This window comes from Ciconia boyciana, chromosome 3 (assembly GCF_034638445.1).
Source record: "Ciconia boyciana chromosome 3, ASM3463844v1, whole genome shotgun sequence".
In the NCBI taxonomy this organism is placed as follows: domain Eukaryota; kingdom Metazoa; phylum Chordata; class Aves; order Ciconiiformes; family Ciconiidae; genus Ciconia; species Ciconia boyciana.
In genome coordinates, this window is record NC_132936.1 from 123,030,673 (window position 1) to 123,045,862 (window position 15,190).

Below are 15,190 nucleotides of genomic sequence, written 5' to 3' on the forward strand. Positions count from 1 at the left end.
AGTATGACTCGGTTATTTAGTACCTTTACATTTTCCAATGAAGAATTTTGAAGTTCTTTCCAAAGTGAGAGTTCATGACAGAGGCTGAATGCAGCATTTCTTATCTTTATGGAAAGCAACATTTTACTTATTAGTTTTTGTATTACTATTGCACTTAGGAGCCCTACTCATGAAACAGGACTTTGCACTTTCAGATATTGTAGCAACACCGGAAAAAAAGGACTGTACTTTCCCAAATCTTTATAATCTTAGTGCAAGTCAAAAGCTAACGTGGATATGAACACACAGGGGGTGCAGGATAACAAACAGATAATACAGGACATGGATAGGCAATATTAACATCTTAGCATCACAAAAAGCACCTTCGGATTAACTTTATATTGTCCCAACAATTTTTAAATTTTGTGCCAGCCACTGTAAAAATGCCATTCATCAGATTCAAGTGAGCTTTACCGCGATTGACAGTGGGCATGGGTTTGTGCTAGCTGTGGTTGGACGTGCTGTCCCAGCTGCATTCTCATCTCATTAGCGTTATTAGCTGCAAAGGCAGGAATAAGACATCCACGTCCCGTGTTACTGATCAGCAACACAAATGTTGTCAAAAGGCTGCCGACAGCGGATACGGCCTCGTCACCGCGGTGAGACAGTGACAGCACGCCACCATCGCACCCACACGCACAGGCGAGGGCTGCCAACGGCAGCAACCGCGAGGCTCACCAGAAGTGGTACCTACCAGCCGAGGGATGCCACTTTGCAACCCACTCCTCCTCCTGTGAGCCCCATCCGGCGGCAGGGAAAGGCAAGAAGAGGAATTCCAAGCTGAAACAGCGCGGAGGTGATTACAATCAACGACGCTAACACAGGAAATATCACCGTAGCACTGAACTGCACCTCTGCATGAAGCACGTGCTCAATTAAGCGATGAGTCCATGCCCTCCGGTGTGCTACTTAAATCCCCCACCGCCGCCGTCTGAAAGCTCAGAGTGGCTTATGTATGGATTTAAAATAGTTTTGGAGTATTATGTGTGCCTGAGAGCACACAAAGCTGTCTCTCTCAATCTCTTGTCAAAATCGCACAAAAAGTCACACTGAAGGAGAAAAAGGGAAAAAGGGAAAAAAACAAACCAGATGTACACAGGTTTATTCAAAAGCATCTTCAGCAGTAGCATTTAAAGCACAGCTTTACCGATACTCTCTGGTGTTCCCAGCAACTCAAATATCACGTATTTAATTGAGCAGTGGCCTATTCTACCTTTTGAAATTTAAACGTCAAGTTTTAAAATAACATTTATAAAATGCCTTTGTGCTTCTGAAAATACAGAATTCCTTGGCATGAAAGTATACAAACAAAAAGAAGATGTATGTTTTATAAATATAACTAAGAAAAACATAAAACCAAGTAGCACAGAAAGCTAACTGAAACAGCCAGTGATCAGGAAAAAAAAAAACAAACCAAATTAAATCTTTTTGGCAATGATTCATAGTGAAAGCCTTGGATGAAAATCTGTGCTTTCTACTCTACCCTGAATGTTAGTAAATAGTGAATCCGATGAACTACCCAGACAGAGCTAAGTCATACAGTTGATGACAAGCTGCTGAAAAGGTCCCAGCTCCCTAAAGATTAGAGGGTTGTAAATAAAATCACCCCCACTAATTTGGGCCATTCTGGTGGAGCACCGGGAGGTCAATCATCTCGGAGGTGGCCTCAGCCTCAGGCATGAGCAGCCAAGTGAACCGCGCTCCGAGGCGGGCGAGGAATCTCTGCAGGCTTCCGAGCACAGGTGCAAAGCGCTTGTGCTCATCCACGCCGCCAAGCAAGCCACTGTGTTTGACACACGGCTTCTGACCCGATGAAGCAGAAAGAACATGGCTACTGTGCTGCTACTTAACGCCCCAGGCTTCGTTTGCGCTTTCAGGAAGCTTTGCTTTGCTTCCAGAACAGCATGAATAATGTTTCTGATGGTGACATTTCTCTAGGTGATGGAGAAGTGAAGACCTGTTCTCCATGCTCCCTGGATAGCAGCACCGACAGCTTTACCTTTGGAGATGAGAGTCTTCCCCAAAGAAGTTAACTTTCAACAGATTAAAAAAAACAACAACAAACAAAAACAAACTCAAAAGCTTCCTAGCCATACAGAAATTTGCCTTCACTCCTGAATAAGCAGCAGGACTTTACTGTGGGCAGTGGGGAGACCTCTTCTGAAAAAAGTCTGCACTGGTGGGGAAAACTGGGGAGAGCGAAAGATGCCGGGTGCCGTTAGGAGCCTGTTCAGGCTGGTGAAGAGGCGATGCCAAGCTGCAGAGAAGGGCAGAGCGAGGTTCATCCCCCCCAAGGAGGGTCCCAGGCAAATCTCCGTCGCTCTCACAGTGACCACGGCTCCCACGCTCTTGGCAGCATTTCAGCTCCATGCATTCCCCCGTCTTTACAACTGTGACCACATGAACGCTGGTCAAATATCACCCAAAGAAAGTAATCTTAACCTTCCTTAATAAAGTAAAACTCAACCTAGAGAAAATGTTTATGTAATTTAATCATTATTATGAAAAAAAGCAGTCATGTAGAAGAACAAACAAATTGGGGGGATGTTCCAGGATGTCACTGTTATCCCTAAGGTGAGTGGGAAGAAGGTGAGCTGCGTGCATATTCCATTTTTATTTCTTTTTGGCAGAAACAGAACATTGCTTAGGCATAATTTACATGAGAGTTTCTAATTTAGCACCAAGGTTGTTGAAGGGAAAGCAACGTGCATTTATCAGCAGATAAAAATAACAGCAATAGCAGCATCTGAGACAGGCAGAGAGACAGAAGCTGGTGCTGCAAAGGGCAGGCTTGTTGCTCTCCTGTGCGATCCATGTAGGCAGCTGACTTTTTCAGGGAATTTACTGAGTGGACCAAAAATAAAATAAAATAAAATAAAATAAAATAAAATAAAATAAAATAAAAATAACATCTACCTGCCATTTCCCACGTGCAGTCTAATCAGGATGGTTATCAAACACAACATAATTGTCCCAGCATGGACTTTATCATAAAGAAATGAATAACTGCTCGGCCTTCAAATATTTCAGAAGTGACAAGAGGCCTCTTTTGTTCTCCTGATAAAAGAAAAACAAACAACCTGACCATAAAAATCACAGGCTGCCAGCAAAACTCTAAGTTCAGATACCATAAGGAAATCAAGTGATTGAATTAGGTTCATTTTGACAGGCTCTTGTCATTGGACTCGTAAATTAGAAGTTAGAGCCTTATTCGGAGGCAAATCAACCAAGCGTTATCTGCGATTTATTTCTTTGCGTATGTGTGCTTTGAGTGGGTTCACAAAAAGTTCTTCACCTGCATTTGTAAATTCAGGCAGTAAGTTAAAAAACAAAGAAAGAAATAGGAGATTACTAACAACATAACAGACAGCAGTCTTACTTTCTGCTTCTCTGCATAATTTTTACCCAAATGTCAGTAAAATCCTACCGAGTCTAAGTCAGCGCAATGGAGTACAGAAGCAGATGCAGAAGACAGCAGTCTTGATAGCTCTGACAATTCAAATACACTTGCACATCCTCATTTCCCTGAAAATCACCAATTTTTCCATTAAATAATTATTTAGGCTTTCCTTGTTAGTTTTCCTTTTAGTTTTCGAGCCCGTCTAGTTCGTGAAACATTGATTTTTCTCTGCAGATGTGTTAGAAACCAGCAAACCCTCTACAGTGAGGAAGAAGCATGTAGTTTTTAATCCCTCAATCATCTCACTCTACTTGAGCATTTCAAGAAAACCCACTAAATACAGAGAGGCTGGTGATGGTATTAATAGTAGTTGAGGTCTTGGCAAATTTCTGACATTAAAAAAGCTTAATTATTTTTCTCTGTAGAGCTTTCTTGTTAAAGTGAGAAAATTTGGGGCAGCGGAGCTGCGAGTGTTTTTAAAATTGGGGACTACGCTCTATAAACATTTTGGCATTAGAGCGATTCCATCATTCATAATTTCATCTCCTACAGGTTCCATAGCATATGTCATTTAAAGAAATTCATTTCCTGCTGAATGATTTATGGTATCTTTGAGGGAAAACAGACTGATCAAATGCATCAAAAGTTTTCAATATGAACATTTGCCATGGGGTTATTTCCTTATTGCTGCCAACTCATCCTGATATTTCTCCTTGCTACTAAAAACACTTATACAGTTGCATTAAGATTTTAGTTTCCATAGAAACTGTTATTGGCTAAAGTAAATACGAGATGGTAAAAAGTGTGACTTCCCTAGTCCTGCGAGGATGCTTGCAGGTGCCAAATCTTCACCTAACCTTTCACCAGTACCTACTGCTGCGTGACATTTTTAGCTATGTCTCCCTTTTAAGAACATGGACACTCTTTTGAGTGGCACTTCCACGCTTCACAGAAGGTACGTGAATATTCAGAGCTATTTCTATGCCTCACGGTACAAAAGCATATGTTTCTCTTCACTGCTCGTTGCGTTATTTTATTTTGCAGACCTCTTTGCTAAACTTTACAAGGGAAAAGACGTCTCTTCGTTAGTCTGCGCATCAAAAAAAAGCTCCAGAGAGTGCTACCAGGTAATGCGCGAATAAAAGGAAATAAATAATTGCTTCATCGCAACTAATGATTTTCACATTCCTTCAGCATTTCAAAATACAAACAACCTGAGCCCTGAGCATCCTGACACTGCACCCTTGCTGACACTGGCAGCAGCTCTGAGTCCCTGAAAGCTGTGAGAAAAGGCATGTCACGCTTCAAAAAGGCTGAGCTGAATTTATGGGCAGTCACGTCTTCTGAAGGAAAAAATGAACTGCATATTAATCTCCTGTTCTCAAAACTTCTCTTGCTCCCTTCCTAAATGATTCTAATGCTTACTAAAAAGGCAAAGTCCTGATAATCATCTTATAATTCCCTCACTTCTGTATAAATTTCATTGTATTTTGCATTCAGGCACTTTTTCCTAACATACACAATCAAGAAGTCTTTTCTTGTTCTCTTCAGAACATTACTTCCATTTTTCTTCTCATTTAGGGAGCTGCTGCAGTGCTCTGTGCTGCCGGAGATTTGCCCTTATTCCAAAGAATAAGCCTTTGCATGTATATTGCATTGAGATGGAAAACTCTGTTATAGTTTCTGAAAATAGCAGCTGAAGACAGAGGGACTCATCCCTGACAATGTGGAAAAAGAAGGTGATGCTGAAGCTTCTCAGTAACACAGTGGTCATTTGAGTATACTATTTACTGATTTTGGGACAGAGGACGATCTTCTCATCCCCAAGCATCAAGTGTTTTGGTACCCGCTAAACATCTCCCTTCTACATCATTAGAAGCCCAAGTTCCTACGAAAGACATACAGGCTTATTGTCAGATGCCTAAACACTCTGACTGGTCTAACCTTTAATCTTTGTGCCCCACTTCCTTTGCTATAAAACCATTCTGACTCTCTGCCCAAGACCCCCAGGGTCTACCTAACCCCCTAAAAAATCTACAAATTCCCTTTGGGTGCCATTAGGCACCAAAGTCGCACAGAGACTTGTGCAAGTCTCCTGAATTTGTCTCGTCTTCCCAGCCTCAAGCACCACTTGGAAGAATTGGTGGACACTAAAAATACAAGTTTTGAGTTTTGGATAAACACAAAGCCACTCTTACACCCTGAGAAGCTGAGGTGGGGCTCTAGGCTTCACACCATCCACAAGGTAACAGCACTTCCCAGGGGCAGCCACAAATTCGTTACAGTACCCCGAAGTGTGAGAGCACAGATAATAATTACCATCAGCTGATAAGACTATGACCTTGGCTCTAGGACCGTGGTCTAGCACTGGGCTACTCTATGTCGTTTCAGCCAGGTCTTCTGGGTAACTATTCCTGAGGTCTGCTCAGGAAGGTCTTGCTTTTGCAGACACCTTTCTGAGCTACTCCCTTACACTGCTGTCATGGCCAGGAATAGTGTTGGTGCTCTGCTCTTAAGTCTCCAGGGAACGGGAAGAACAGGAGAGAGGTTTCAAGAGACTCTAATGATCATCACAAACCAGAAGCTGGAGAAGGAGAAGTGGTTTTGCACTCAAAGTGCCAAGCAGAGCTGACCACCTGCATAGCTGCAACATAGCGCTAACATACTTTGAGGAGATCTCAGCTCATTCTTCATGCTACCTTAACGTGACGACTGTAGGATGAGAGCTGCGCTTTCATGCCTTCAAGGGAACTTTTGAGGCCAAACGTAATAGGGAATGGAGAAAGGAACCAGACCTCCTGGATGAGAAACCCAGAAAGAAAAAGCTCTGAGCTTACGAACAGTGTACGGTAGCATAAGTGCACTTATGTATCCCTTTTTTAGAGTCTGCTGTTACCCTTTTTTACACACGCTATGGCCTAGGGAGTAATACAAAACATGAGCATGCCTAATAACTACCTTTCTCCAAAGCACAGACTATGCCCCTTAGCCAAAGCCTTACGGAAGACAATCCATAGCTTGGACTTAATTACTGGAGCAAAATGTCAACACATTTTCAACAAATTTAGGGACACTGTGAAACAGGATAAAACAAAAAGAGCACAATGCCTTCTAAACAAAAACAAAGCATTTGGCTGTTTATCCTTCATCAATGAAAACTTCTCCAGAATGAAAAAGCTTCTTTTTTCCCCCCTTATGATAACGACTAGAAGATACAACAACAAACATGCAAGAACTATCACAAAATATATATGTCTGGACTTACGGAAAAATATAGTGAAAAATGAATGTCAGCCAACAAGGCTGAAAGAGAAACAAACTGAAAAACCCTTTGTGTTTCTATCTCTTTTTCAGAAATTAAGAATACTGATGGTTGTGCAGAAGGTACACTGAATGCAGCGTGAGCACAGACTCTGTTTCCAGCCATCAAAAAGACCAAGAGCTTGGCAGATTAATTAAGCTACCAAAGAAACGTCCCCGCTGGTGGATATGGCAGCATATGGGGAAGAACTGTGTATTCCAGATGGTGATGGGGAAGAAAGAGTTTGTTGGTAATTATGACTGCTTATAGTCCTCTAAAATCATTACTTGCTGATGATCTTCTGTAGCAGCACACCTAACAGGTTCTGGTAGCTTACTATGGGTGTCGTCAATGACACCGAAATTTAGTTTACTATAAAAATGAATTACTTTTTTTTTAATAGAAAAGTCAAGGCTTATTAAAGATGACACTTATTTCTATCAAAAGGTAGCAGTAGATCAGAAATACACTAAATGAGGTTTAAAGATTCCCATTAACTTCTTAAGTTTTTAATGACAACTCAGAGATTAAATCCACCCTTAGAATTCTGAAAATAGATTAAAAAATTTGCATAAACTGGCAGAACTCCCTTAACGCAGTATAAAAGTTGTCCAAGACGATGGGCAGAGGGAGGGGTGGTGGGGAATGAAGAGAAAATTGCCTAAATCTCTTGTTTTACAGTGAAAGATGCATGAAGGCACAACAGCATGTTGTCCTTTCTGCCTGGCAAGGCTACTACAGGAAGCAAGTTCCCAAGTCAATGATGATCCCACCAGATCATGAGAGATTAACTTCTGGGATAGCTAATAAACCTGTGTTAAGTGGTACCACAGCAGTAAGTATTTGTTGCTGAGGCAGCTGAACTCCGTTGCATGTCTGCAGCTGATACCGTAGGCTGTATTACATAGAGGGCAAGAGGCTCTGCAGGTACCAGTAAATCACAGCAGAGCCATTCTGCTGGATACAGCTCAGACTCATCATCACAATACAATCATCACGTGCATCACGCTTTTACCGTGCAACGAGCAGATTATGAATGTCCAGAGAGGTGGTGGAGTCACCATCCCTGGAGGAGTTGAAAAAACCTGTAGACGTGGCACTTTGGGACATGGTTTAGTAGGCATGGAGGTGTTGGGTTGACGGTTGGACTAGATGATCCTAGAGGTCTTTTCCAACCTTAATGATTCTATTCTATGATTTCTATGCATGCTACATGAGGGAAGCTTGCTTTCCCACACAGGAACTACCCCTAACCATAGTTCATTATTTATGCTCACCTGAGAGCAAGGGTTGCTCCCACCTGGACGTAGAGCTGTGGAAAAGAGCCTCGGAAAAGCTGGGGACTTTGGCAAGTATCATGCATACGTGGTGCTGCTTTCTTAAGCCAACATCCCAGTGTTTTTACTGGAAACCTCCATGCAATCATAAGCTGCTACTGCTTGACTTAGAGCCAAGCCTTCCTGCTGCTATATGAGTTTTAGATCTTCCGTGGATGTGACACAAACAGGGCTTCTGTAATGCTTGCTCACCTGCAGTCAACACTCCTTTGCTCAGCCCCACAACGTGGATCAAAGCAAAACCGACACGACTGGCCCCAAAATGAGCATTTTGTTTCACACCGTTTGCAAGATCCCATCAACAGCCAACCCAGGTGTTGTTTTCATTCTGCCCACACACAAATCAATGACAAAAAGCAAACTCATTCACACAGGTGGTGCATTTCACCACCCTAAAAGTCAGGATTTTCTCATACCCTTCATTTAATGCCACTGCTGTCAAATCCGTAACATGTTGTAACAAAAACAGCCTTTATGTAACCTCATAAATAAAAGTCACTGAGGCAATAGCTATGCATAAATTTTAGCTAAAAACATTTTGTTAGAAGAACATGAATGTCCTCTGTAAAGCGGGTAGCATTTTAAAATAATGTTCTAGCCATTGTTAATACTTTATTGCTATTCATCATAGAACCATTAATCATGGTGAACTCATTTGGTATTAATGTGGATGTCATAAAGTACTTCTGTTGCATTTCAATTATAACTCAGCCTTTAAAATGCTGCCAGCACTACACGGAAAGCTTTGAAAACCGAATTTGAATAGTCTGTTCAGAGATAACTACAATCGCATTCTGGCACGGAGAAACAACCTTTTCCGTTCCTAATGGTTTTCCTCCCCTGAGATGAGGGTAGGAGAAGCATTCCTTTGGGCTGCTTCAACCCCACCGGTTCCACCACGGCTAAGCAGCAGCACGGCCATACTTTCAGGCCCCTAAGGAGATTTCCTTTTTTCCTATCACTCCTGCGACTCCCCGAGGCACTATCTTGCTTCTAGAGCTGAGTGCTTTGGGTTTTTTTTCTCTGATGTGTAGTGTCTGTCCAAACAAAAACACCAGAGAGAACATATATCTACAACCTATTGTCTTTAAAGACAGCAAAGGAGTATGCAATACATCAGAGCGGACCCAAGGGAGCTGATATCCTGACCTCTCTGATGACAGTTTAAAAAAAAAAACAAACCACCGACTCTTTCTGGCCTCAAGAGGTACTGCAAGAGGAAAACAGGCAGCACAAAATGCAACGTGGGCCTAAACAACTATCAGCTCCTTGCCGTCAGGAAGCCAGGAACTTGTGTAAGTTTACCTTGACAAACCAGGATTTTTGTTCCCTCACTGCCAGCAGAGCTTCCATCAGCATTTTACAAACAGAATCAAAGGACAACGGCTCAACAATCATAACGCTTCTCATCAGAAACCGTGTTAAATGGAGAAAAGACAAAATACTTCTTATTAGCTAAGGGAACTTCTTTTTTTTAATTCTTGCATATAATTCCCATTCTATTTTATCTAGGTCATCAATGTAACATGTCAGCACGCAGCAAAAATTCCTACCTTGGGAGCTCTGGCATGTTTTCCACATCTGGCATCTTTGACAAGGCTGATATCTAGCAGCTCAGTCTCCTAGAAGGAAAAATTGCAACACAGATAATTATTACATTAGTCAAAAAGCTTTGTTTGTTAACAGTGCCCCACTTCCCGCATCGGTCAGGGGTTTGCCTGTTTGCAATGATGCCTGTCCAAACTGAGAACAGTTTCAAGGAGTGCTCTGTTGCACTTAAGCTATTCTAATAGCAATGCTAAGACCTCAGACACATAACTTGATTTCCTTAAAAATGTGCAGGTCTCTTATGATATATAGATTATATAGAAGCCATATGAGTCAAGTTTATTTCCTGGATCACTAAATACCAGCTGCTGTGGTTTGTTTTTTTTTTTTTCTTTTTAATATATTTGTAGCATTTTGATGCTAGTCACAGTGTGAAAAAGGCGATGTTACAAACAGAAAACCCTGCCTCTGCAATAGAAAACCTACATTATTGCCAGAACATCTTGAAAAGTGCACATAAAACCCAAGAAGTGTTATATCTTCAAGGATAGCAGGCTCAACAACTTTAGTGGCTACTGCTCAGTAAAAACCATGTACTTTTGACAAGCATTTCATAGTTCGTACGTTACTCTCGAGTTTTGGGTTATACAACACACGCCGTACTTGGAACAAAATTGGCATGTGATGACAGCTTCTGTTAGGCAAATTCCTGTCCTCCCCTACACGCGTGTAACACGAAGAGTCTCCTTTAACTGATAACCTCTTGGGTCTCCACTCTCCCTGCTGGTGCCTGGCTGCATGGGAAGGATGAGGGCTGGGCTGAGCCCACGGTGCCCGGGGCGTGCCTGCCAGTGCCAGCCCCACGGGGTGCACCCACCCCTCCGGGATCAGCACGGAGCATTCACCTCTCCAAACACGCAGCAAATTATACCCTTCAGCCAACATAATTTTCCCCAACCTCATCCTGCGACAGGACATTTTGGGACGTTGCCATGTTGGTTCTTTCTTGAATGCCTTAACATTTATGGGCAGGGAGCATTTGGAAGGAGGAAGGATGCTGGAGATGGGAGCAGCGCGATTCCCAGCTGCCGGCTGCCTCACAAGCACGCACATCCATGCGGCATTACGTGTATTTTGCCAGGAGCAACGCCAACTGTCCTGCGAGACACGGCGAGAACATCTGACCTGATTTAGCATTACTTGACAATCTTAAAGCACATCTTAATACCGTCTGCCTCATTTACACTAGCATTTGGACTAATAGCCCATGTTAGCATGGCTCAATTACATACTAAATATAGTCTAAAAGTACTTCAGCAGGAGTGTGACCACACTGCAATTAGAGCTACAGCAGTTCAATGCGTTTCAGCCTTCCAACAGTAATTGCAAATACTGTGTGGAGAACTTGAAATCTCTGTGCTGGGCAAAGTCACTACTTTTTTTTTTTAACTCCAAGCAGAAAAGAAAAACATATTTTCTCATGGATATGTTATTTTGCCATGGGTTACTTTGTATCTTTATTTCTTTTCCATTTTAAGGGACCCACTCCCGCACAGCTCTTGTAGACCTTTATCGTCTACTAAGCCATTAGCTCTACCACCAAATTTTCATGCAACCGTACATTCATCACATTCCCCTCTGTCCCCCATATCAATCCCAATTCTCTTCTGTTATAGTACCTGCTGAACTTGCATGAGCGTATTTTTTTTTCCTCTTCACCTAGCCTGTTTAGGGGAAACTTGGACTTTGGAGATCTTTATTTTTTGCTCTTACTTGCCTGAAAGAGGACAAGGGTATCAAAACTTGCAGGGATTAGAAAGAAGTATAGGCAGGGCTGCAAAAGGTGATATTTTGTAAACCTCCTTAGGATTATCACCCAAACTACAATACACAAGGCATATGGACACAAGCACTCTTCTGACAGCGCTGCAGCCTCTCACATGGACGGCTGATGGCTCTACATAAAAGCTTGTCTACAGCTGTCCCTGTTCCAGCTCAGGAGCACCTGATGGTTTGTGAACCCAATGTTCAGGTCCATCTTACTTCCAGATCTAAACTACATTGATCCTTATCCTGCACAACACGAGCACAACTGACAGCAGGAGTTCAGGCAGAGCTCAATACTGAGCGCAGAAAAGCCCTTAATGCACCAAAGCCCGGGTAATCTCTCACTATTCAATGAGACAACTGCGTAAGGAATAGCTAAAAATTGCAGAGGACAGTGAGAACTAGCTCTCCATCTCCCAGCGTGACTGGCCTCCAGGCCTGGATGGGGTCAGCTCCTCACCAAGGGGAAATGGTTGCAACGGTGAAAAAGCAATGCTGATTTTTACCAGCCACAGATCTGTCCCTGGCTTTTACGATAACATTCCCACACTCCTATCATTCCTCCCTCTGTGGAATTTATGTCTCGAGTCCCAGTGACGTTGGAGTAGTGCAAATATGTCTCCATATATTTTACATCTTCTGAAATCTAGTCCATGCCACGTTTGCATCTCAAAATGCACCATGATACTGCTAGTGCTCGTGCAGATGCTACAAATTATTTGTCAATTAAAAGATAATTTGTTCTCCCTCCCTTTTCTTTTAAAGAAGCGTTGGGAGAAGGGAATGACTCTGTTACTCTCTCAAGTTGCTCCTGTGAAACATGACAGTGCCAGCTACATCACGTTACCACCTGGGATATACCAGTAGTGGCAAGCAAACTTGCTGCTCAACACAGGGGAAAAAAGATTATATATATATAAGTAATCAGAGAGAAAAGAGCCAAGAAGCATTATTAAATAGCTATGTGTGCAGGTATGGCAGCAGGTGCTACTTTAAATAAAACAGGAAAATGGCACACTGGAGGGCTTATCTTTGAGTTAATGCATGCGGCCACTTAGATACTGCCAGAAGTGGAAATAATGAAATATGGCAGAGCTGCATTCAGGTTTATCACACTCGGAGCAAGAATTGAGGCAGGAAACAGGAGAGTCACGACATAATTATGGGGAGGAGGAGACCAGACAACACTACACAAAAGGCAAGAAACTGAAAAGAAAACCAGGGCCGAGAGCCAGCATATTCCATGAGCATCAAGCAAAGGGAAGCCAAGGCAGGGCAGAGACAGGCTGAAAATTCATCAACAAAAACCGCGCAGAGCAAATGTGCAGAGCCAAGCACGGAGACGACGGCACTTCAGATTTACAGACCATGCGCTCAGCAAGGGTGGACATGCCCAGGTTTGCTGTTATCGGACAAGAACGTGGCCTCTGGGGTGGGAGGCCAGGGGTTATATTTACCACAACAAATAATACTCGTGCCCCACAGTGGTCTCCAGCCCACTGTGAAACATTCTACAGAAGCTATGGACACATGCAGAACATGTCATAAAAATAAGATTTTGCCAACTGAAAGGACTGACAAGCACTAAAAATAAAGGCTTTAACAGCAAACACATGAGAGAAATGAAAGATGCTGAAGAAAAATGGATCTTAAACAAAGATGCTAGGCCACACACAGAGTGAATTTCAGAAGCTTTTTTCATTGGATTGGTCTGGCATTTTAATTTAAAAAAAAAAAAAAGAACAACAAACAGAACTAGTCATTTATTCACTTACAAAAACGCAACTAGACCTTCCATAACACAAACATAATAAGACCCTTTTAAATGGTATCACACACATTAGAAAGAGACACAGAAAAGGAAAAGGCAACGACCAGCACCCCCAAGGATGGTACAAGGAACCTGAACAACGCCGCTCAGGTCTGCATCCTCCTGGATGGAGGAGGATGAGGAGGTATCGGGTTGTTTTGGAGTTTTGACTACTACTTTCAAGCTGCCTGCATGCCACCAAGCCACTTGCAGAAAATGTGATAGCCTGAGGACCCGAGACCTAGCAAGGACAGTCTAAGAAGAATAGGGAAGAGTGGAGTTTTGGGGTCTACTTTGACCAGACCAGCTGGCATGGCTGTAGAAAAGGTCGACCCCCTGAAGATCCATCTTATGGCCTTGCTGCGCTGTTAAGTCTTTGCTGTGCTACCTCTCTGATGTAGAAAGCAGTTTTTATAATCCTATCCCTATATTCCTTTATATTCCTATTCTACAAGACCATTTAATTTGGGGGGATTCTCTCCCAGGCAGTAATTATGGAAGCCGCAGGAAAATAAAGTCCAAAGTCTCAGCCACCATCCGATATCAGAAAGGAATGGTCCAGTTTCCATACATACATTTTATATGTATGTTCAGGTCAGCAGAAGCAATAGCCTGATAGATGCTATAGCCTATGCTCTAAATAAAGTAGATGAGAGCAGGTTAGGTATCCATGTAAGTGCCTCTGCAGGCAGCATTCAGCAGGGTTTAGATAAATCAGAATTCATAATGTGCCACTTCTTAGAAGTTCTTTGGTTCAAAAATACCAAACCTCCTGGAATTCCCTGACCCCTGGGCACTTGCTTTCATCTTTCAAACAAGTAATTAAGAGGACAGAGAGCAACTTCCTCCCAAATGAGAGAAAAGGCAATTTCCTATTTCCCTGTTGCAAAATGTGGACAGACTTTTGTAAAGGGAAAATACGCTTAAGTACTGGACAGAAAAATGCCCCATTTCCTGTGCAGCAAACCAGACCAAACCCTCCTCTGCTTAAGTCAACAGGAGTTTTGCTACTGACTTCCTCTGTGCAGGCTTGGAAACTGCACTCTGTGCTGCACAAGGCATGAAAGCCATAGCAACTGGAAAAAAAGAAAAAAAAACCCAAAACCCAACAATCAAAAACCTCTGCGAATCCAACTTTTCCTTGTTTAGACGCCTCCAGTCGTTGCTGTTGGGACTTATTAATCTTGCAATAGAGTAACATCTCTTAATGCAACTGGTAGATCCCCCCACCAATTTATAATACAGAAATTCCGGAGGAGAGAATTATTAATCCTACCATGTTTGTTTTCAATTAGCAGCTGAGACAGAGACGCATTCATATAGGGTTCGATTGTGCAATCTTACTTTTATGGGTGAGCACACACTCACAAAAGCAATAGATTGTGCAACCCTCAGTGACTGCTTGAGCACTTATAATTAGGCCCGTCTGAATTTAATATAGTAACACCAATTTATACCAGCTGAGGCTCTGGCTCACTCCTATTTTAAACTGCCCAAAATGATGCCAAGTGAATCACAGTGTCTTGGGAACTTGCTCGTGACGTAACCCCGGCTACGAAGCAGGATTCCTTATCGATCCCACTGGAGAGCTCTGCTGAAGAGCCATCGGCAGCACAGCAGGCTGAAAGCGGGATCAAGCGTCCTACAGAATTTCACAAAAACTATGTCAAGGAGACATAGCAAAAGTGGGCGTGCATTACAACAGCTGCATGGGTTAGCTGGTCCAGATATCTAATTACTGTACTTATGTGCCTAACAAAAATAATTCCACTCTGCTCTGAGTACTCACTGTGGCCGAGTAGCCGGGTATTGCTCTGACCCACGTTTGTTCAGCCTCCATTTCCTCGTCCCTTCTGGTCGGATGTTCTTTTTTCTCATTGTATGAAGTGTCACTGCAGGCTGCCAGCAACTGTGGAGCACCACTCTCA

The 15,190-nt window shown here is 42.7% G+C and overlaps 1 protein-coding gene across 8 annotated transcripts in view; it reads right to left on the reverse strand.

Annotated features, from left to right (window-relative positions):
• The window catches only part of PLCB1 (phospholipase C beta 1), a 415,215-nt gene that overhangs the window by 291,208 nt on the left and 108,817 nt on the right, over window positions 1–15,190 (reverse strand). For all 8 annotated transcript variants that reach the window (XM_072857457.1, XM_072857455.1, XM_072857454.1 and 5 more), the window contains one exon: window positions 9,631–9,699. In XM_072857457.1, the coding sequence (XP_072713558.1) occupies window positions 9,631–9,699 (69 nt within the window). The remainder of the gene's footprint in view (window positions 1–9,630; window positions 9,700–15,190) is intronic.